Below are 21348 nucleotides of genomic sequence, written 5' to 3'. Positions count from 1 at the left end.
TGTTGTATTTCAAAGGTTTATTACATGTTTTCTTTATATAAAATCTTAATTTGTAAAGTACAATGCTATTCCAGGAAGTATAGAGAACATTAAACATAACTTCTTGTAGGGAGGGGCAACAAGGCAGAAAATAAAGGAAATCGACTGGATAATATCAATTATACATAAATTATATTTAAAATGAATAAATATAATGTAGGAATCATTACCACCACACCATATTCTGAATTTCTTCAATCTTTCTTTAATCATCATGATAATAAACAGTATTCAGAAGGTTTCTGAAACATGGAGGATTTTCAACAGGTCAAAACTTGAACAGACCTGTGGTTTTTCACTAGTGACAAGCTGTTACCACTGTTTTCAGCTGCTTTCAACAGTGAACGCTCATTTACAGTGTTTAAGTCATAATAATATAATGTGTTTACCTATATTATATAAATTATTCTTGTTAGTTCTTTAACTATATAATGTAAAATAATTGTTAACTTGTTTTGATCAGATGCCAAACACATACTCATATTTTTGTGAGTAAACCAAGACCAATGCCAAAATGCCTTTGTGAATATGGCACATTTTTTATGTGGAAGCTGCAGAGCAAATGAGGCGTTCAAGAATATCCACCTAAAAGAAAAGAAGCAGAGACACAACTTGAGATTCTTCCATACAACATGCAACACATCACAGCGAAAGAATGGAGGTGCACACAGTAAACCATTTTGTTAATTAATCATAACATTGCAGTGTACTGTACTACAGTATGTTTGATAAAAGCTTATCAAATGCACAAAACCTATCACAAACATATTTCCTTACAGAATAGTGGCTAGTGTTATTTGGGGTTTTTATCTTCATGTACATTTCGCAACATTTCAAATTACCACAGAAAAGGCTCATTAAAATTACATTCAGTGAGTGGCTTATTAAAAGTATAGCATTTATATGTCGAGCCATATAGGTAATGGCGTAAAAGGATTGGATTTGGATGATCATTTCATCAATGCTATAGCAAAGAAACACTTGGAAGGAATCTTATTACATGGGGAACAAATGTCCACTTGGACTCAATAATGAACGGATTAGAATATGAGTCTGAACAGACATGCATATAAACTGCAACTTGACTGCTCGGCGAATGCAGCCACAATGTGGAAACTCTAGTTTCGTGTTGCTGTTATGAGTGTGGGCTTCTGCCAACCTTTATTAAATCTCCCTAGTCATACTGTGTCCTTACAATTTCCTGGCATCTTTATATGTTTGCCTAAACTGTCTACCTGGCCACCAGATTTTACCTGACTGCTCTGTCCCATACTGAGGTTCTTTAGCTTGTAGACGGTCAATTGTCCATCACTGTCTCCTACCAGGACACAGTCTGTCTGTGTGGCAAACAGCAATGTCGTCATCTTCACACCAGTGACAGCAGGCTGCACAATGATTGGGTTCAGGCTGAAGGAGAGGTGAAGAATAAGTCAGAAAGATAATGCGAGTGAAACTGAGTGACAACAAAACATACGGGTTTTTTCCTCCTTCTGACTCACATGTTGGAATTCAGGTCCCAGATCTCCAGCTGCTTCTCATAAACTGCTCCAAACACAGTGGCCCACTTTGGGGACCACTTGATGTCACACACTGCCATCTGGGAGGAGGTGAAGCTTAATATAGGGTCATGGTGATTCTGCTTCCACAGCTGGATTGTCCAATCAGTCGAGCAGCTCAGGAAAACATCAGGACTGAGTGGAGACCATGCAATGCAGTTCACAGGACTCTGAGAAGTAGTAAAATCTATTGAAAAGTGATCCACTACGGTAACAATATCAGCAACGTTTGGTCAAAGATGTGAATGTTAACATCAAGAAATAAACTGTACAGGTGCAGCTAAAAACATTTAAATTTAATTAAAAAAGTGACAATTCTATACACTTTACTGTATATTCATTACATAAATATCAGAAATGTTTAGGCCTTTTTTAAAATTTTGATAATTAAAGCTTAAATCAAAAATCTAATATCTAAAAATACTGGAATATTTCATTGGGAGTTTGAAAAAAAATATATCATACAACATAAATACAGTGTATCTCTCTGTATGGTACTTTACACACAACCACATTCATAGGGATCAAGGTTCCAAATTCCCAAAGGAAAAGTGGACAGGCACAGAATCCATGTTGCCTGAAGTGTGAAGTTTCCATAGGGGTTTTTCAGAGCTTCGTGCTTTGAACCGGCCCACAGTGCCAAAACCACTATTAAGTGGTTTGCTGACTATGAGATTACTGTGCTTTATTGGCCAGAACCCTATAAAGAATCTACCATAGCTCTGCTCTTCAATAATGCTTCAGAAGTACCACAGGCTGAAGCTTCCATCCCACTCTGCATTATTGCAGTAATTCCTGCAAACAGAGCCATGATCATGTATTTAGTGCATAAAACAATATACTTTTCAGATGTTGGAGGTTTCTGTATTGTAAATCCTTATTTGATTTATCTTGGAAAATCAAATATATATTATGAGATTTGGTTTTTTGATTTTCATGAGGTGTAATTGATAATCAAAAATAAAACCAAAAAGGCTAAAAAACTTTTACTTTACATGTAATGAATTTATACACTTCAAATAAATTATCCCAAAAAAAGAAATTACTTTTCAAGATGTTCATGTATTCAGAGAATAAAGAAACAGAAAATGTGACATGCGACTGACAGAAGAGATCAGGAGGAAAAAATATATTTTACAATATTAGGTTTAAAGGTGCAGTGTGAAGATTTAGCAGCATCTAATAAAGTTGCATATTGCAGCAATCTTTTGCCACTCTCTATTTGCCCACCAAATGTCCTTGACTCCTATCCTTTCACCGTAATCACTTCTACACCTGTTCTTCATCACTCATTGAAAAGGCTACAGCACATAACTACAAATCTGTTTCCAGTTCCCTAATCAGCTTCAGTGTATTTATAATACTTCAGGATTATTGTGCACTGTCTAGTCATGCTACCTGTTTTGGACCTTGCACTGTTTTTTTGGACTTTACGTTTGCCTGATCATCTTATCTTATGCTCGGATTGTCTGTTGGTTTGCCTGCATCACCTGAACATGCCTTCCTCCCTAACTATCCACTTTTTTGTCAGTTATACATTCACTTCACTGCACCTGCCTGCATCTACGTCCTCCCTGCTGGGTGCCGTTACTTTGCCTCCTGACAACAACGTAGACCTGTTCATGAAGGTAATTCTACAGTAGTACCTGTCAAACAAATGTAATACAGTCACAGCATTACTAGAATATAGTAACGATAGTAAGGAAAGCACAGTGGGATAGAGCATTTATAGAAAAGAAATATAAACTTCAAATGTAATGTGCAGTAATAGACAGAGGCCTTAGGTCTTTAAGCCTGCCTGATCAGAAGATACTGGTAGCTTTTATCTTGAAGGACTCACAAAATGTTTTCTGTAAGTCTCCAAAAATTGCTGACTGTTAGAGCAGGAGCACTTGTGGATGAAACCTTCCCCTGTACCAACCAAGTAGAGATTGGAGTTCTGCAGGAACAATGAAATGCAGGAGAGAAGTGTGATCACAACAAAAATATATGACAAACAAAAGTTGTACATCTAAAACCTAAAATATGTAAAATGTGCAGCTGTGTACATCGTACAGTACATGTCCGTACAGTATGTAGCTTAACAGGTACAATTCTGCACTATAGCCCAAAACACTTGTTACATTAACACAGACTTTCTCAGAAACAAGCTGTAGGCTCAGCTGAAAAAGCTCAGTAAGTTAAAATATCTCAATAATCTGAAATTCTGTTTCAAACTTACTGTTGGATGGAAGTCAAAACACAGACCAGGTGTCAGTGCTGGCAGAACACATTCTGTCTTCTTTGTTGTATTGTTATGTCCAGGTTTCTTCGTTGTATTACGAATCCTCTTGAGCTTCATCAGGTCTGTGGAAAAAGTGCATAATTGTTTATAAAGTAATAAATGCTAATTAATTTTTACAGCATTTTTATGTCCCCATGCCAGTAATAGCCATGCCCAGAGGCATCAAGAGCATCCTCACCACAGCGAACCAAAATAAGAAAACCTGTTGTTTTGAAACCATGAATAAGATGGGAAATATAGCCCAACTAACATGTTGAAAATAATCCCTTAATTCCGTGCATTTGCTGCTATATGGTTTAATTTGAATTAGCTATAGAATTATTTTTAATACTGAACACAGATGTGGTTCAGAGATGCCTGGTCTCAGTGCAGCAATTTCGGTAACTAATTCATCTGAATAAACTTCCCTGTACATCCTTCTAACTTCTACACAGACAGGAAAAAGCAGATTTCATGTTCAGGAAATAGCTGAAGCTGCTCTGGTTGGTGTCATGAACAGCCTGTTAAAGGATTTGTCCAAACTGTGGGAACGTCTTCAAACCTGGGGGTGCAGCTCTGACAGCTGTCCATTGGGGTGAGCAGCATATGAACAACACCCACATTTTTTCACTTAGACATGGACATGGCATGCAACTGAGATGCGGCCATTTTAATTACACATTAAGCGTGTGCTTTTTCTTGCTAAATGTCCCTTTGCAGTTCTTACTTGGCAAAAAAGCTTAATCAGAATGTTTATAATCAGATGCGAGTAAAAATGAATCAAATTGATAATTTTGACAGAATTGTTGCTGACAGAATTGTTATTTCCTCATACTTTAAACATCTAAGCATGATTTATAGTAATTTCTGTGAAATGTTTCATCTGTGACAGACTGTGAATAGGTTACCATGCAAATCTGCTTGCTTCTAATTTATGTATTTGAACTAGCCTGTACATCAACTCTCCAGTTGTAGCTGATCAGTGACCATTCTTACTGTCTTTACCACTATGCTCATCAAGCTCTGATGACAATGTAAAAATAAATGAATCACCTATTGTGGAGAACAGTACCTATGCAGTCGAGACCACTGCTGAAGACAAACCATTTGCTGATCCTGCCATCTTCAGACACAGAAAACAAAGCTTCTACCCTCTCTCCTGTAAGACCCAGCTCTTGTGGAGTCCAACTGAGCTGCCACACTGGACCCAAGTGTTTGTTGGGACACTCGCTATGAAGGAAAATAAAACAAAATGTATTTAGCATCACTGAGTGCTTTATTTTATGTGTCTCATGCAAGAGCTATACTGTCATACACACACACACACAGTACTCACCTGCTATTGATATCATGTGACTTGTCTTGGCTCACATTGTAGATGGCAATGTTGCCATCATGCATCCCCACAGCCAGCTGCTTGGGGTTGTTGGCTGAGAAGTCTAGAGCAGTCACAGCACTGCTACAGTGAAAGACACGCTCAGGCCACTGCAGAGGAAACACATGACAACATTTGGAAGTGTCACATGGACTAAATTCTAATAGTTTTCAGGTAGAAGTAGTCAGAATTTTTTGGAAGTCTGGGGCAACAAATACAGAACACAGCTGTACCTTACAGTTTTTGAAGGACCAGCAGCACACCAGGCCTGGGTTTTTGTTACTGGAGTCAAACTCACCATAACCCACAGCCAGAAGATCCTAGCAGAGGAAATAGCACATAAGCACACATGTCTGTAAAAACAGAGATGCCATGCAGTAGTAAAGACTTAGTAAAGACTAAGACTTAGACTCGTTAGTAAATCAAAATAACCCTTTACATTATAATAAAGACTAACAAAGTCATCCTAAAGTACTGAAAGCTGGGACGGAAACCCTACATAAACACAGTCAAAGATACAGGAGGTGTATGTGTGTTTTGTAGATGGTAACAGGTGTGTCTGTGTTACTGGGTTCTTCTTGTTCCAGGCTATGCTCGTGACACTGCGTCCTCTGCTGAGCTCACAGGTGAAAGCCCACAGACGCTCCAAACCTGGAGATCCACAGCTCTCTGTGTCTTCTGTTCTTTGCTCCATGGCCACAGGCTTCACTGGGTTGTCTGGGTCTGACACGGCCATAGATCAAAACCACACAAGGTTTGAGTTAATATTGCTATGTGTGCAGGGAGGATGCACCTGCATTATCACTTGTGTGTCAGTAAAGAGAGTTGGAAGTTTACCTTCCAGCACGGGCAGCTGTCTGTAAGCAGCTAGCTTAGATTGGTACATGTTTCCAAGGATGCTCCTCTCCATTACTAGCAAGGAGTGTTGAAATTTCTCTGAATGGATAATCAGCTGCAAATTTGACTCCGCATTGAAATGGCTTACAGACCCTTCAACTTCTTTCAAAGAGATGGAAGCACTAGCTGAAAAGGCAGACATAAGAAAATTTCAAATAAATGTTGCTCAACAACAATGTTTGATAAACCGTGTCTGAGTTATGACAAGAAGATGTTGATGCTATGTACAGTAATAGGGATGATGACAAAGCCTGAATGATGCCAGTCAGCTGCCATGGTCATGAGACCATGATAATTTCTTCATACTTTGACTCTACTTTGCTGGGTCATTCACCAAAAGGTCAAGTATTTTCTTTGTTATATTGACTAGAAAACAGTTGAGAAAATCCAGGCTGAGTCAGAGCATCCTCTCCAGGGTCTTTGCTTGTTACCTGAACTGGCTGTGCTGCCCACTGATACACTCGTCTCTGCACTTATGCTGGCGTCCTCTGAATAATCAGCTTTCTCTGGTTCAGGGCTGGGCCCTGTTTCATCCTGTTCAGCGCCACACAAAGTGTCATAGATGTCCCAGGAGGTAACAGTCGTGCCTTTGTTAAACAGAAACAGAAATTTAGAAATTACAAATGCCAAAGGGCCTGCTATATCAGGATGGACCACCTTACATTGTTTGTAAGGTTGGGATTTGTACCTCATGTACAAATTAGAGCTGCAACAGGTCAGTTACTCATCCTCTTCAACAAAGCCTTTGGAGTCATTGCATTGCTGCCAAATATCAACCAGTGGAATAATGTAAAACTGGCAATAATAATTGTGTAATCTGTTAATGCAGCTTTAATTCTACATATAATCAGTAACTGACCTCTCTGTAATACATGTTAAAACTGTAATGATTGATTTTTGATAATTTAGAAGCAGCAATAAAAACCAGTTTTCACCTTTTAATGAACTCTGGCAAACTTGTTAGCAAACATCTGCTCTCTTTATAGCCGACATTTGGAGACATGTTTCTCCCATGTTTCTTTCCACTTGGCAAATGTACTGTATATTCTTAAATCATGTTGCTCCCCTCCTCTGGATATTAGCCATTACAATTATACAATGTAAACTTACCAGCTTGCAACCTACCACTGCCCCCAAATGCACAAAAAATAAATTAAAAAAGGGTATAGAGCGAGACTTATACCTTTGTTCACCATGATCACTCTGTCCCTCTGGATCTCTTTAGTTTTAGCTGCTCCATTAAATGTCTGCATGGATCGATCCACATACTTGTCATTGCCCATTCTGTTTTTGCAAACTTCAACATACTGGCTGTTTCTCTCTCTGTAAACACAAGACAGCAGCTTGTTAAAACCAAAGAATTTATATTTCTCATTAACCCATCAGTAAATAACATTTACTTACATTCAACAGTCACCTACTGTATTGCTGTTGTATGTGTGTCCCTCAACATAAAACAGATAATAATCCCTTTTTCTTTTTTCTACTTAAAAAGATTAAAGGTTCCCATGGAAATACTTGGAAAAGTACCAGATAAAGTTGCATTAGTACAGATCTTGACAAACATTGAACAGTGACACTCACTGGACAGCTTCTGCATAATCAGCATCTACTGACACAGAGGTGCTGGGTATTTCCAGCAGTGAAATGTTGTCTGTCTCGGTGATGTAGATATCTATGAGCTCTTGCAACATTTCTTCAGTCACCATTTCCCTCACAGTGCATCTTTTCCCTGCCACATCTGGCAGGGTACAAAATATTAGAAAACAAACAAACCTAAAAAACATTCACAGAATACTACAAAATATGACATTACTGCTATCTGTTACAGACAATTCTGAAATAAAAGGAAATATAAAAAGAAAGGAAACAATACAAAAGTTTGATAAAATAAAAAGAAAGCATGGTAGTGAACCTGGGTAGTTGATTCGCACGTCTCGTTTGGAAAATGTCTCCTCAATTTCCTCATTCACTGACTCCAAAGTAGACTGGCTGGATATTCTGCTGCTACCCAATACTGACCTGTGAAATAACATCAAAGTGCATTTTTGTGTAGTACATAACACTTAACACACGGAACAAACACACATGTCAAACACAGGTACTATACTGTATGTGATACAGCACCTTCTTAAACATAAGGCCACAAATTATATTTTAAAGATAGGCCTAACAATCCTCTTATCCTGCCCAACATCATCAGCTTTATAATTAAATGCCACTTTAAACTAACGTTTGTGATACTACAGATTCCTTGTTGAGGCCTGTGGTAAACATTCACATGGCATATAACATGCTGGTGGCAGCTTTCCTAAATTTAAATGAGATCAGCAGCTCATGGTGTCTTAGATCATTTCAGATATATGAGTGTCAGATCCAGCTGTTGTGTCAGAATGTGCCATGTCACCTGGAGAATGGCATATTGAAGCTCCCGGTGACTGTTGTCTGGTCTGATGATGATCCAGCTGAGATCTCATCCATAAAGAATTGGCTGCCTTTGGCCTGCACTGCTCCTGGATCTGCCTGATACAAAGGCTGTGGAGTGACATCATTGCCTTCTTCATCAAACACCTGCAAACATGACAAGAGTAAAATACTTCCTTTCCCCTCACTGACCATTATATCTCTTAGAATACATGATTATAATTACATTCTATTCACATAATATAGTGCATGCTAAAGTTCAAAAGATCTAATTCCACAATATTTACCAGGGTAGGCCCCTGGTGCTGTAGAGGGTTATTCTAATCTTCTTTAAATGCACATTTTCACTGCTAGATTCTCTTTTTGTTGCATGGATAATTTTAAAGCTGAAGCTCCTTCTTGACCCAACAAGCTGGCTAAAAGCAGATACCAGCCTGAAAGCAGTTCAGACCACGTTGCACTAAATTTTAAGGGTTTTATGAAGAGTATATGGTGTCCAATTATATAGTACATATATTGGGTATTATATAATAGTTTACTGTTTTGGTAGTAGTAGTACTATGCTTGCTATACCCTATTATTCACCTATATACTAATATTAATAGAGTATTAAAATTATCGCATTATTATATTTTTTCTTTATTGTAGTGCTAAGCTAAACGCAGGTGGGAGAAGGCCAGCCTGCAAATCTCAGTTCAACCATTATTAACAGCAGTCTGTTTTCTAGTTTTGTCCTTCTAAGTTTTAAACATGCAGTAATGCAACCCCTGCTTAAGAGACCAGGCTTTGATCACACTGTGTTAGATAAGTTTAGGCTGATCCCTAAGCAGCCCTTCTTGTTGAAAATCTTAGAAAGAGTAGTTTTTTCCATTTTTCCTTTTATCTACTCCCCTTGAGTTCCATTCCCAGAAAACATGGTATTTCTTTTCATTTTTATGCTGATGATAGCCAGATCTATATGCCACTAAAATAAAATGACACTTTCTCAATTAAGCCTCTTCTGTCAGTAAGGACTTGATGGCCCTAAGTTTTTTAAAGTTCAATGAAAAGAAAACAGAAGTAATAGGGTTTGGTCCAAATGATGCTGCTGAAACCCCCTATTGACAATTTTTAAATCGGATTGCCAAAGTGGTGCAGTTGTGAAGTCTAGTTTTTGTTTTTTGTTTTTTCAAAAGTAATGTTCTTTCTTGCACTTTGGAACGGTTATCCATGCCTTAAACCCGTCTCAGCTGAATTACTGTAACACACTTTATTTTGGAGCTTGCCAGTCTTCCCTTGCACGTCTCCAGTTGGTTCAGAGCGCTGTCGCACGTCTCCTGTTTGGGGCGTGCTAGAGGGAGCACATACCTCCTATTCTAGCATCTCTCCACTGGCGGCCTGTGCACCTTACAGTTAATTTTAAAAACGCTTTTATTTGTTTTTAAATCTTCAAATGGTCTTACCTCGCTAAGCTTCCCTATGTGCCTCAGATCAGCTCCTCCTGGAGCTACTGATGTCCAAGCGTAAGCCTCTGCACATTAGGCAGACGGCTTCACTTCCTATTTTTAAGACTTATCTAAAAACCCATTTTTATTCCATGGCGTTCGACCCAGCATGAGACTTTTCTCCGGTATTGTTTTGAAGTGTTTGCTTTTATCTGACTATATACAGTGCTTCGGTCACTGTTCTATTGTTTTGTTTTTATTGTTTTTAAGTATTGTTTTAAAGCTTTTTATTATTTCACTATGTACAGCACTTCAGTCTGCTGTGGTTGTGTTAAAGTGCTCTATAAATAAAGTTGAGTTGGGAATTGGTAGCCTAGTTCTTTTAGACACTTACAGACAACCACGCAGACTTACTGTACCGAAACTACCCACACGCTCCATTATTAGCATTAGCACTTTAGCGTTAGTGTCTCATTAGCTTGTGTAAAGTAGCCTGTTGGCTCAGCAGGTTCCTTCAGGATAAAAACAGTGGCATCTACCCGAACAGCTTCTCTCGGGGTTGGACCGGAGCTCTTCTCCAGAAGAACCTTGCTCCCGCCGCCCACACTGGAGCGTCTCCAGCTCAGCGAACCCAAGACGCTGCTTCTGCGTCTTGTGAGCTGGCTGACCCCGGGTGTCCCTGACACGGAGACAGACCTGCTTGTTTTTCGAGAGGAGCTGGAAGCAGGAAAATAGCACATGAGCATAGTTACTAATGAGCAGGTTTGGTGTTGGAAAACAGACGACTTACGGTCTCAGCACCAGAGCGCGTCTCTTCTTGCTTTCTTCTTGTCCCACCGAAGTAGACATGTTTGTAATGTTGTTGTGCAGCTTCCACACTAAGTTGCCATAGCAACGCGACGCCCCACGCGCCTGCTTTTACGTGTACGTCCGGGTTTTAGACCGAATTTGACGAGGTTTGAACATTAAGCAGTACGTTAGTTCTTCTCAGTCAAAAATAACTTTTCAGACATCCGCGGCGCCATTCTTCTGAAAACATGAAATAGAAAATGTCTTAGTGTTCTCTAATGGCAGTGGTTGTATAAAAATTGGATCCTTGTCCAACCTTCGCCACAGAGAGTTGAGCGCAATCCTTGCCATGTGGCATTTGATCGGATTTGATCCAAACAAATGTTTATTTTTGTGCCTTGCCTTTCCTAATACTCTTGTATGTACTTTTGCTTGGTTTCTTCACTTTGGACATCACAGAGGTAGTAACCTGTAGCCTCTTGTTCACTTTTCAGAAATCTGTTATTAAAGCTCTAAAAAAAAAAATTTAAATTTCATAAATTTTGGCCACACGGTACCCCATCTCTATCGCCTTGCAGAATTTCGGTGTTGTCCACATGCCCTTGAAAGCTCTTTCATGAACCGGTATGATGATTGAGTTCACTGCATGTGTTGCACAGCGTAAAGAGGCAATACAGGGAAAAATAATCCTTTAAGTAGGTGTACTTTTCATCCCACTTATGTTCGCACATGCAGGTGACCATGCGTGTCATGATCTGGCCCTCACATTCACTTCCTGTCCTGGACTTTCATTTTGTACCCCCTTTCTCCTCTTCCTGTCCCCAGTTCATTTCTCCAGCTTCACCATCAATGTTCATCAACGTTCACACTTGTTTTCACCTGTTCTCCAACCATTTAAACCCAGCTCTCCCCTTGGTTCTCTGTCAGATTATCGTTTTGTTTTATCTCTGACAAAACAATTGTTTAAATTTATTTATTTTTATTTACTGTGTTGTCTAATCACTGTTTAGTTCACACAGAATTGTTGTGATATACAATTTGAGCGGATATTTTGGCTGTCTTTAGTGTTGCAGCAGAGATTAATTTGTAAAATTAAGTATAAGTGGTTGGTAATGAAAAAAAATAACCCGTTACCCCTAATTTTCCCATTACGCAGCTGCTGAATCCCCTCCAAGTAAAACAAAAAGACAAGTTTACTGTATGCACTGCTTTGTCACAAGCCACAAAAAATGGAAACCAATGGTTATTTTATAATCTTGTATTTCAAAGGTGTGTAACATATCTTCTTTATATAAAATCTCAATTTGTAAATTACAACTTTATTCTAGGTAGTATAAAGAATTAAACAATTCATGTAGAGAGGGGTACCAAGTAAGAAAATGAAGGAGGCATGTGTCTGATTTGCAAAGGAGGTATATGTTTAAGTCATATGAACATATTGCGTTTTCTTATATTTAAAAAAAAAAATCGTGTTTTTTTTTGTTTGCATTCTTTTAATATAATGTTTAAAAAATTGTTTACTTGATTTGATCAGATGCCAAATGCACATACTCATATTTTTGTGAGTGCACAAACACCAATGCCAAAATGCCTTTGTGAATATAGCATTTTTTACCTGGAAGCTGCAGAGAAAATGAGGGCTTCCAGAATATCCACCTAAAAGAAAAGAAGCAGGGACACACTTAAGCTGTTGGTCCTGAGAAAAGATACTTCCATACAACATCCAACATAGTACAGTATGTTCGATAGAAACTTATCAAATGAGTTTCAGCGAGTGGCTTATTTAAAGTATTGCATTTATATGTCGAGCCATAAAGGTAATGGCATAAAAGGATTGAAGTTGGATGACGATTTACCCACAGAAACACTTGAAAGGAATGTCATTACATGGGGAACAAATGTCCACTTCGACTCATGGATGAACGGATTAGAATATGAGTCTGAACAGACATACATATAAACCGCAACTTGATTGCTTGGCGAATGCAGCCACAATGTGGAAACTCTAGTTTCGTGTTGCTGTTATGAGTGTGGGCTTCTGCCAACCTTTATTTAATCTCCCTAGTCATACTGTGTCCTTACAATTTCCTCGCATCTTTATATGTTTGCCTAACCAGTCTACCTGGCCACCAGATTTTACCTGACTGCTCTCTCCCACACTGAGGTTCTTTAGCTTGTAGACGGTCAATTGTCCATCACTGTCTCCTACCAGGACACAACCTGTCTGTGTGGCAAACAGCAATGTCGTCATCTTCACATCGGTGACAGCAGGATGCACAATGATTGGGTCCAGGCTGAAGGAGAGGTAAAGAATAAGTCAGAAAGATCATGCAGGTAAAAACTGAGTGAGACGGGTTTTTTCCTCCTTCTGACTCACATGTTGGACTTCAGGTCCCAGATCTCCAGCTGCTTCTCATAAACTGCTCCAAACACAGTGGCCCACTTTGGGGACCACTTGATGTCACACACTGCCATCTGGGAGGAGGTGAAGCTTAATATAGGGTCATGGTGATCTTGCGTCCACAGCTGGATTGTCCAATCAGATGAGCAGCTCAGGAAAACATCAGGACTGAGTGGAGACCATGCAATGCAGTTCACAGGACTCTGAGAAGTAGCAAATCTATTGAAAAGTGATCCACTACAGTAACAATATCAGCAATACTTGGTCAAAGATGTGAATGTTAACATCAAGAAATAAACTCTTATCTGAAACAAATGGCATTTAATACACCGTACTGTACAGGTGCAACTAAAATAAAAAACAAAACTCACAAAGTGGGCCTGTCATATATTCTATATTAATTACACATACATATTTGAGATATTTTAAGACTTTTTTGGGCTTGTTTTAATTTTGAAAACAGGTTAAAACCTATAAAAAAAATAGAGTATCTCAAAATATTAGAACATTTACTTCTAAGTTTTAGTAAATGACTACTCATGCAATATACTATGTATCTCTCTATCTAGTTTAGTACACAAAACCATATTCATGGCCTCAGGGCTTTAAGCCAGCCTTATCAGAACATACTGCTGGCTTTTATCTTGAAACACTCACAAAATGTTTGCTGTAAGTCTCTAAAAATTCCTGACTGTTGGAACAGGAGCACTTGTGGATGGAACCTTCCCCTGTACCAACCAAGTAGAGATTGGGGTTCTGCAGGGACAATGACATGCAGGAGACAAGTGTGAAAAGTCCAGTCATGTACAGTAAGGCAAACAAAACATGTACATTTAAAACCCATCATCTGTAAACTGTGCAGCTGTGTACATTCTACAGTACATACACATCTGTACAGTACATGCCAATACAGTATGTAGTAACTTCACAGGCACAGTTCTGCACTACAGCCCAAAATATTTTGGTTGCATTAATACAGAGTTCCACGGAAACAAGCTTTAGGGCCAGATGAAATAGCTCAAAAATCTGAACTTCTGTTTCAAACTTACTGTTGGATGGAAGTCAAAACATAGACCAGGTGTCAGTGATGCCAGTGCACTTTCTGTCTTCTTTGTTGTATTGTTCTCTCCACGTTTCTTCTTTGTATTGAGCTTCATCAGGTCTGTAGCAAAAATGCATAACTGTTAAGAAAGTAATGAAAGCTTATTAATTTTTACAGCATTATTATGTCCCCAGGCCATTGAAAACCATGACCAGAGGAATCAAGACCATCTTCACCACGAGGGACCAGGGGACGTGTCCCCCCACAAACTACGAATACCTGCAGTAGTTTGAAACCATGAAGAGGATGGAACATAAAGTAAATTAGCAAAAACAATGATCTCATTAAAAAAAAAAAAAACACATTAATCTTACATTGTCCAAACCTATCCAGAAAAAATTTAGGTTGGAGACTGTTTGATTAAAATAGATTTACATGTGGAAAATAATCCCTGAATTCTGTGCATTTGCTGCTATTTCATGTTCAGGAAATAGCTGAAGCTGGTTGAAGCTGTTAAAGGATTTGTCCAAGCTGTGGGAACGTCTTCAAACCTAGGGATGCAGCTCTGACAGCTGTCCATTGGGCTGAGCAGCATATGAACAACACCAACATTTTTTCACTTAGCTAAAACAAACCATAACAACTTTCCCAAATGTCCATGAGCTGATTAGAATACGAGTCTAGACAGACATGCATACAAACTGCAATATAACTGGTTGGACATGGCATGCAACTGAGATGCGGCCATTTTAATTACACATTAAGCGTGTGCTTTTTCTTGCTAAATGTCCCTTTGCAGTTCTTACTTGGCAAAAAAGCTTAATCAGAATGTTTATAATCAGATGCGAGTAAAAATGAATCAAATTGATAATTTTGACAGAATTGTTGCTGACAGAATTGTTATTTCCTCATACTTTAAACATCTAAGCATGATTTATAGTAATTTCTGTGAAATGTTTCATCTGTGACAGACTGTGAATAGGTTACCATGCAAATCTGCTTGCTTCTAATTTATGTATTTGAACTAGCCTGTACATCAACTCTCCAGATGTAGCTGATCAGTGACCATTCTTACTGTCTTTACCACTATGCTCATCAAGCTCTGATGACAATGTAAAAATAAATGAATCACCTATTGTGGAGAACAGTACCTATGCAGTCGAGACCACTGCTGAAGACAAACCATTTGCTGATCCTGCCATCTTCAGACACAGAAAACAAAGCTTCTACCCTCTCTCCTGTAAGACCCAGCTCTTGTGGAGTCCAACTGAGCTGCCACACTGGACCCAAGTGTTTGTTGGGACACTCGCTATGAAGGAAAATAAAACAAAATGTATTTAGCATCACTGAGTGCTTTATTTTATGTGTCTCATGCAAGAGCTATACTGTCATACACACACACACAGTACTCACCTGCTATTGATATCATGTGACTTGTCTTGGCTCACATTGTAGATGGCAATGTTGCCATCATGCATCCCCACAGCCAGCTGCTTGGGGTTGTTGGCTGAGAAGTCTAGAGCAGTCACAGCACTGCTACAGTGAAAGACACGCTCAGGCCACTGCAGAGGAAACACATGACACCATTTGGAAGTGTCACGAGGACTAAATTCTAATAGTTTTCAGGTAGAAGTAGTCAGAATTTTTTGGAAGTCTGGGGCAACAAATACAGAACACAGCTGTACCTTACAGTTTTTGAAGGACCAGCAGCACACCAGGCCTGGGTTTTTGTTACTGGAGTCAAACTCACCATAACCCACAGCCAGAAGATCCTAGCAGAGGAAATAGCACATAAGCACACATGTCTGTAAAAACAGAGATGCCATGCAGTAGTAAAGACTTAGTAAAGACTAAGACTTAGACTCGTTAGTAAATCAAAATAACCCTTTACATTATAATAAAGACTAACAAAGTCATCCTAAAGTACTGAAAGCTGGGACGGAAACCCTACATAAACACAGTCAAAGATACAGGAGGTGTATGTGTGTTTTGTAGATGGTAACAGGTGTGTCTGTGTTACTGGGTTCTTCTTGTTCCAGGCTATGCTCGTGACACTGCGTCCTCTGCTGAGCTCACAGGTGAAAGCCCACAGACGCTCCAAACCTGGAGATCCACAGCTCTCTGTGTCTTCTGTTCTTTGCTCCATGGCCACAGGCTTCACTGGGTTGTCTGGGTCTGACACGGCCGTAGATGAAAACCACACAAGGTTTGAGTTAATATTGCTATGTGTGCAGGGAGGATGCACCTGCATTATCACTTGTGTGTCAGTAAAGAGAGTTGGAAGTTTACCTTCCAGTACGGGCAGCTGTTTGTAAGCAGCTAGCTTAGATTGGTACATGTTTCCAAGGATGCTCCTCTCCATTACTAGCAAGCAGTGTTGAAATTTCTCTGACTGGATAATCTGCTGCCAATTTGACTCCACATTGAAATGGCTTACAGACCCTTCAACTTCAGCACTAGCTTCAGCACTAGCTGAAAAGGCAGACATAAGAAAATTTCAAATAAATGTTGCTCAACAACAATGTTTGATAAACCGTGTCTGAGTTATGACAAGAAGATGTTGATGCTATGTACAGTAATAGGGATGATGACAAAGCCTGAATGATGCCAGCCAGCTGCCATGGTCACGAGACCATGATAATTTCTTCATACTTTGACTCTACTTTGCTGGGTCATTCACTTTGTTATATTGACTAGAAAACAGTTGAGAAAATCCAGGCTGAGTCAGAGCATCCTCTCCAGGGTCTTTGCTTGTTACCTGAACTGGCTGTGCTGCCCACTGATACACTCGTCTCTGCACTTATGCTGGCGTCCTCTGAATAATCAGCTTTCTCTGGTTCAGGGCTGGGCCCTGTTTCATCCTGTTCAGCGCCACACAAAGTGTCATAGATGTCCCAGGAGGTAACAGTCGTGCCTTTGTTAAACAGAAACAGAAATTTAGAAATTACAAATGCCAAAGGGCCTGCTATATCAGGATGGACCACCTTACATTGTTTGTAAGGTTGGGATTTGTACCTCATGTACAAATTAGAGCTGCAACAGGTCAGTTACTCATCCTCTTCAACAAAGCCTTTGGAGTCATTGCATTGCTGCCAAATATCAACCAGTGGAATAGTGTAAAACTGGCCATAGTAATTGTGTAATTTGTTAATGCAGCTTTAATTCTAAATATAATCAATAACTGACCTCTCTGTAATACACGTTAAAACTGTAATGATTGATTTTTGATAATTTGGAAGCAGCACTAAAAACCTGTTTTCACCTTTTAATGAACTCTTGCAAACTTGTTAGCAAACATCTGCTCTCTTTATAGCCGACATTTGGAGACATGTTTCTCCCATGTTTCTTTCCACCTGGAAAATGTACGTCTGTAATTTAACTCTCCTTTTTGCTTTTATTTGGACCTCCACCCACTTCAGAAGAAATCTGCCAATCAGTCTCACCTTTCTTCAACACGATCACTCTGTCGCTCTGGATCTCTTTGGTTTTAGCTGCTCCATTAAATGTCTGCATGGATCGATCCACATACTTGTCATTGCCCATTCTGTTCTTGCAAACTTCAACATACTGTCTGTTTCTCTCTCTGTAAACACAAGATGAAGATGACACCAACTTGTTAAAACCAAAGAACCAACAACGCACCAGTAGATAACATTTACTTACATTCTACAGTCACCTACTGTATTGCTGTTGTATGTGTGTTCCTGAACATACAATAGAACATATTACTTTTTCCTATCTTCTATTTAAAATGAATAAAAGGGGTGTGTCTTTTCAAGGGCACAACTTGAAAAAGTACCAGATAAAATTGGATTAGTACAAATCTTGACAAACATTGAACAGTGACACTCACTTGACAGTTTCTGCATAATCAGCATCTACTGACACAGAGGTGCTGGGTATTTCCAGCAGTAAAATGTTGTCTGTCTCGGTGATGTAGATATCTATGAGCTCTTGCAACATTTCTTCAGTCACCATTTCTCTCACAGTGCGTCTTTTCCCTGCCACATCTGGCAGGGAACAAAATATTAGAAAACAAAAAGAAACGTTCACAGAATCCCACAAAGTATGACATTACTGCTATCTGTTACTGTGATTAATAATAAAATGTTGAAGATAGGACTGAAGCTCAAAAACAAATATGAAAAGAAAAGAACAATACAACATTTTGATAAAATAAAAAGAAAGCATTGTAGTGAACCTGGGTAGCTGATGGGGACTTCTCGTTTTGAAAATGTCTCCTCAAATAACTCATTCACTGACTCCAAAGTAGACTGGCTGGATATTCTGCTGCTACCCAATACTGACCTGTGAAATAACATCAAAGTGCATTTTTGTGTAGTACATAACACTTAACACAAGGAACAAACACACATGTCAAACACAGGTACTATACTGTATGTGATACAGCACCTTCTTAAACATAAGGCCACAAATTATATTTTAAAGATAGGCCTAACAATCCTCTTATCCTGCCCAACATCATCAGCTTTATAATTAAATCCCACTTTAAACTACCGTTTGTGATACTACAGATTACTTGTTGAGGCCTGTGGTAAACATTCACATGGCATATAACATGCTGGTGGCAGCTTTCCTAAATTTAAATGAGATCAGTGGCTCATGGTGTCTTAGATCATTTCAGATATATGAATGTCAGATCCAGCTGTTGTGTCAGAATGTGCCATGTCACCTGGAGAATGGCATATTGAAGCTCCCAGTGAATGATGTCTGCTCTGATGATAATCCAGCCGAGATCTCATCCAAGAAGAATTGGCTGGCTTTGGCCTGCACTGCCAGTAGATCTGCTTGGTACATAGGCTGTGGAGTGACATCATTGCCTTCTTCATCAAACACCTGCAAACATGACAAAAGTACAATACTTCCTTTTGTTTCTGCTGATCATTGACCATTATATCTCTTAGACTACTTTAATATTATGACAATATAGTTTAAAACATGGTTGCTACAGTATATTGAAAATCAAATACAAGTTCTAGATCCACGTCCACATTTTTCCCTGATGCTGCAGAGGGCATGCCTAAACAAGTCACAATTGTTAGACTGAACCAACATTTTATATTCTATTCATCCCTTAATGCACAATTTCAATATTAGCTTCTCTTTTTGTTGCATGGGTCATATCAAACATTTCATGCCAAAAGCAGCTACCAGCATGAAAACAGACAGACGGGTGAGGTGTCATCTAAAACAAGAGCAGACTGGACTAAAATTTTAAGGGTCCATACTGAATTGTCTTTGGACTGTAGTCTGCCTTTTGAGTATGTACAGTATATGGTGTCCATATTGTTTACTGTTTTGGTAGTATTGGTATGTTGCTTGCTATACCATATTATTAGCCTATATACTAATATTAATAGAGTATTACAATTATTTTCTGTTCAGTTACTTTTAGTTTTTTTTATTGTAGTGTTGTTGGTAGCCTAATTCTTTTAGACTTCAGTGCCTCCAACTACCCACACACTCCATCATAAACATCAGCACTGTGGTGTTAGTGTCTCTGAGCTGTTGGCTCAGCAGGTTCCTTCAGGATGAAAACAGTGGCATCTACCCGAACAGCTTCTCTCGGGGTTGGACCGGAGCTCTTCTCCAAAAGAACCTTGCCGCCGCCCCCACTGAACCGTCTCCAAGTCAGCGAACCCAAGACGCTGTTTCTGCGTCTTGTGCTCTGGCTGACCCCATGTGTCCCTGACACGGAGACAGACCTGCTGCTCGATTCCCGAGAGGACCTGGAAGGAGGAAAATAGCACATGAGCATAGTTACTAATGAGCATGTTTGGTGTTGGAAAACAGACGACTTACGTCCTCAGGGCAGGAACGCGTCTCTTCTTGTTTTCGCCTTGTCCCACCATTATTGTAGTATTTATGTAGCGTCTACGCTACGTTGCCATAACAACTCGACGTCAAACGCGCCTGCTTTAACGTGCACGTTAGCAAATATGTTTCAATAGTTTAAACATCAAATCCAACCACACTCCATTAGGAAAAACACTCCATTAAAAGTCCCCTGTTATGTATAATCTAGGCTGGATACATATTGCAGATATCCGTAATTCAGGAAAAGAAAAAGAAAATAAATTTAATATCTACATAATTACAGTGAGTAGATCAGCCGTGTTGTAGAGGCATCGAATTTACATTTTGCCAAATATCTCAAAGAAGTCAATTGTTTGGATTTTACAGTGATCTATTCCCAGGGGCGCTCCTTGCCGGGCAGGCAACTGCTTGGGGCCCTAGGCCACTATCAACAGCACTGGCTGTGTGCAAACTTTGCGACCACACTATGATTCGCAGACCTTCCTAAGAGCATTTCAGCTGCTTTAATATTTTTGCAATTCTCTATTTCTCTCTATTTATATTTCTGTTCACACACACATTAGAATCCAATGTTACCTGTTAGCGTCTAATTTTACACTCACCTGGCCTAAGGAAGGAGCATGCCGTTTTTAAATGCAGATCGACGGCAACTTTGGCACAGGAGGTAGAGCGGTTGTCCACCAATCCCACGGTTATTGGTTCTATTCCTGGCTCCTCTGGTCACATGCTGAAGTGTCCTGGAGCAGTGACTGTTGGCCAGCTGCATAGTAGCTTCCCCATCATGGGCAAATGAGAAGCGGTGTAAAACACTTTGAGTACCAATAAGTAGAACAGTGCTATTTAAGTGCAGACCATTTCCCATTTGGATCTTGGCGTAACACTGTGATGTTTGACTCCACATGAATGTTACATAAGAAAAATGAAAAGTCCATTAGCTTCTACCTCTTTATTGTTACTTTTGTCAGGTCTCAGCGCTTGTCACAGCAAATGTGATAACATTTTATGGTTTTAAATCCAAGTGGCATTTGTTGTCCCAATATAACCTGATTCAGTATAAGGAAGCTAATCATCTTTATGGTTATGGTTAAAGGTGTTTACTTTGTTTAAAACTGGACACAACCTTATATTTAAGTTCGCCATCAGGTTGGTGCTTAAAGTGTCTTTGCCAAATTGCTTGACTCTGAAGGAAATTTAATAAAGCAATTTATCCAGCCCATGTGTGTGGGTTTAAAAAGATATACAAATCTTTCACACGGGAAAAATCAAAGCTTGAATGTTTTCTTCTTGTTACAAAGTTTGT

The 21348-nt window shown here is 39.3% G+C and overlaps 1 protein-coding gene across 3 annotated transcripts; it reads right to left on the bottom strand.

The window, feature by feature from the left end:
- Positions 1 to 110: 110 nt before the first annotated feature.
- dnai4 (dynein axonemal intermediate chain 4) lies at positions 111 to 21030 on the bottom strand. 3 transcript variants are annotated; one of them, XM_067529356.1, is made up of 33 exons: positions 20034 to 20410; positions 19783 to 19960; positions 18904 to 19067; positions 18412 to 18518; positions 18064 to 18220; positions 17654 to 17793; positions 16969 to 17124; positions 16500 to 16682; positions 16231 to 16385; positions 15896 to 15982; positions 15624 to 15772; positions 15362 to 15519; positions 14218 to 14330; positions 13826 to 13924; positions 13145 to 13371; positions 12908 to 13061; positions 12383 to 12423; positions 10518 to 10695; positions 8538 to 8701; positions 8046 to 8152; positions 7715 to 7871; positions 7314 to 7453; positions 6562 to 6717; positions 6071 to 6256; positions 5802 to 5956; positions 5467 to 5553; positions 5195 to 5343; positions 4931 to 5088; positions 3817 to 3941; positions 3436 to 3534; positions 1539 to 1765; positions 1293 to 1446; positions 111 to 624 (listed from the first exon to the last, which is right to left on the bottom strand). In XM_067529356.1, exons 1-33 carry the CDS (start codon positions 20081 to 20083, stop codon positions 580 to 582), a joined length of 4605 nt encoding a protein of 1534 aa, XP_067385457.1. In that variant the 5' UTR covers positions 20084 to 20410; the 3' UTR covers positions 111 to 579. The 3 variants fall into 3 exon arrangements, with proteins under 3 accessions (XP_067385457.1, XP_067385458.1, XP_067385459.1); XM_067529357.1 differs by lacking the exon at positions 20034 to 20410 and adding an exon at positions 20651 to 21030 and having other exon boundaries at positions 113 to 624; XM_067529358.1 differs by lacking the exons at positions 111 to 624; positions 1293 to 1446; positions 1539 to 1765 and adding an exon at positions 2311 to 3241 and having other exon boundaries at positions 20034 to 20413.
- Between the last annotated feature and the right edge of the window lie 318 nt (positions 21031 to 21348).

The sequence above is a fragment of the Channa argus genome, chromosome 14, assembly GCF_033026475.1.
Source record: "Channa argus isolate prfri chromosome 14, Channa argus male v1.0, whole genome shotgun sequence".
Classification (NCBI taxonomy): domain Eukaryota; kingdom Metazoa; phylum Chordata; class Actinopteri; order Anabantiformes; family Channidae; genus Channa; species Channa argus.
The sequence above is the reverse complement of the archived record's forward strand: the minus strand, read 5'-3'. Positions and strand labels throughout refer to the sequence as shown.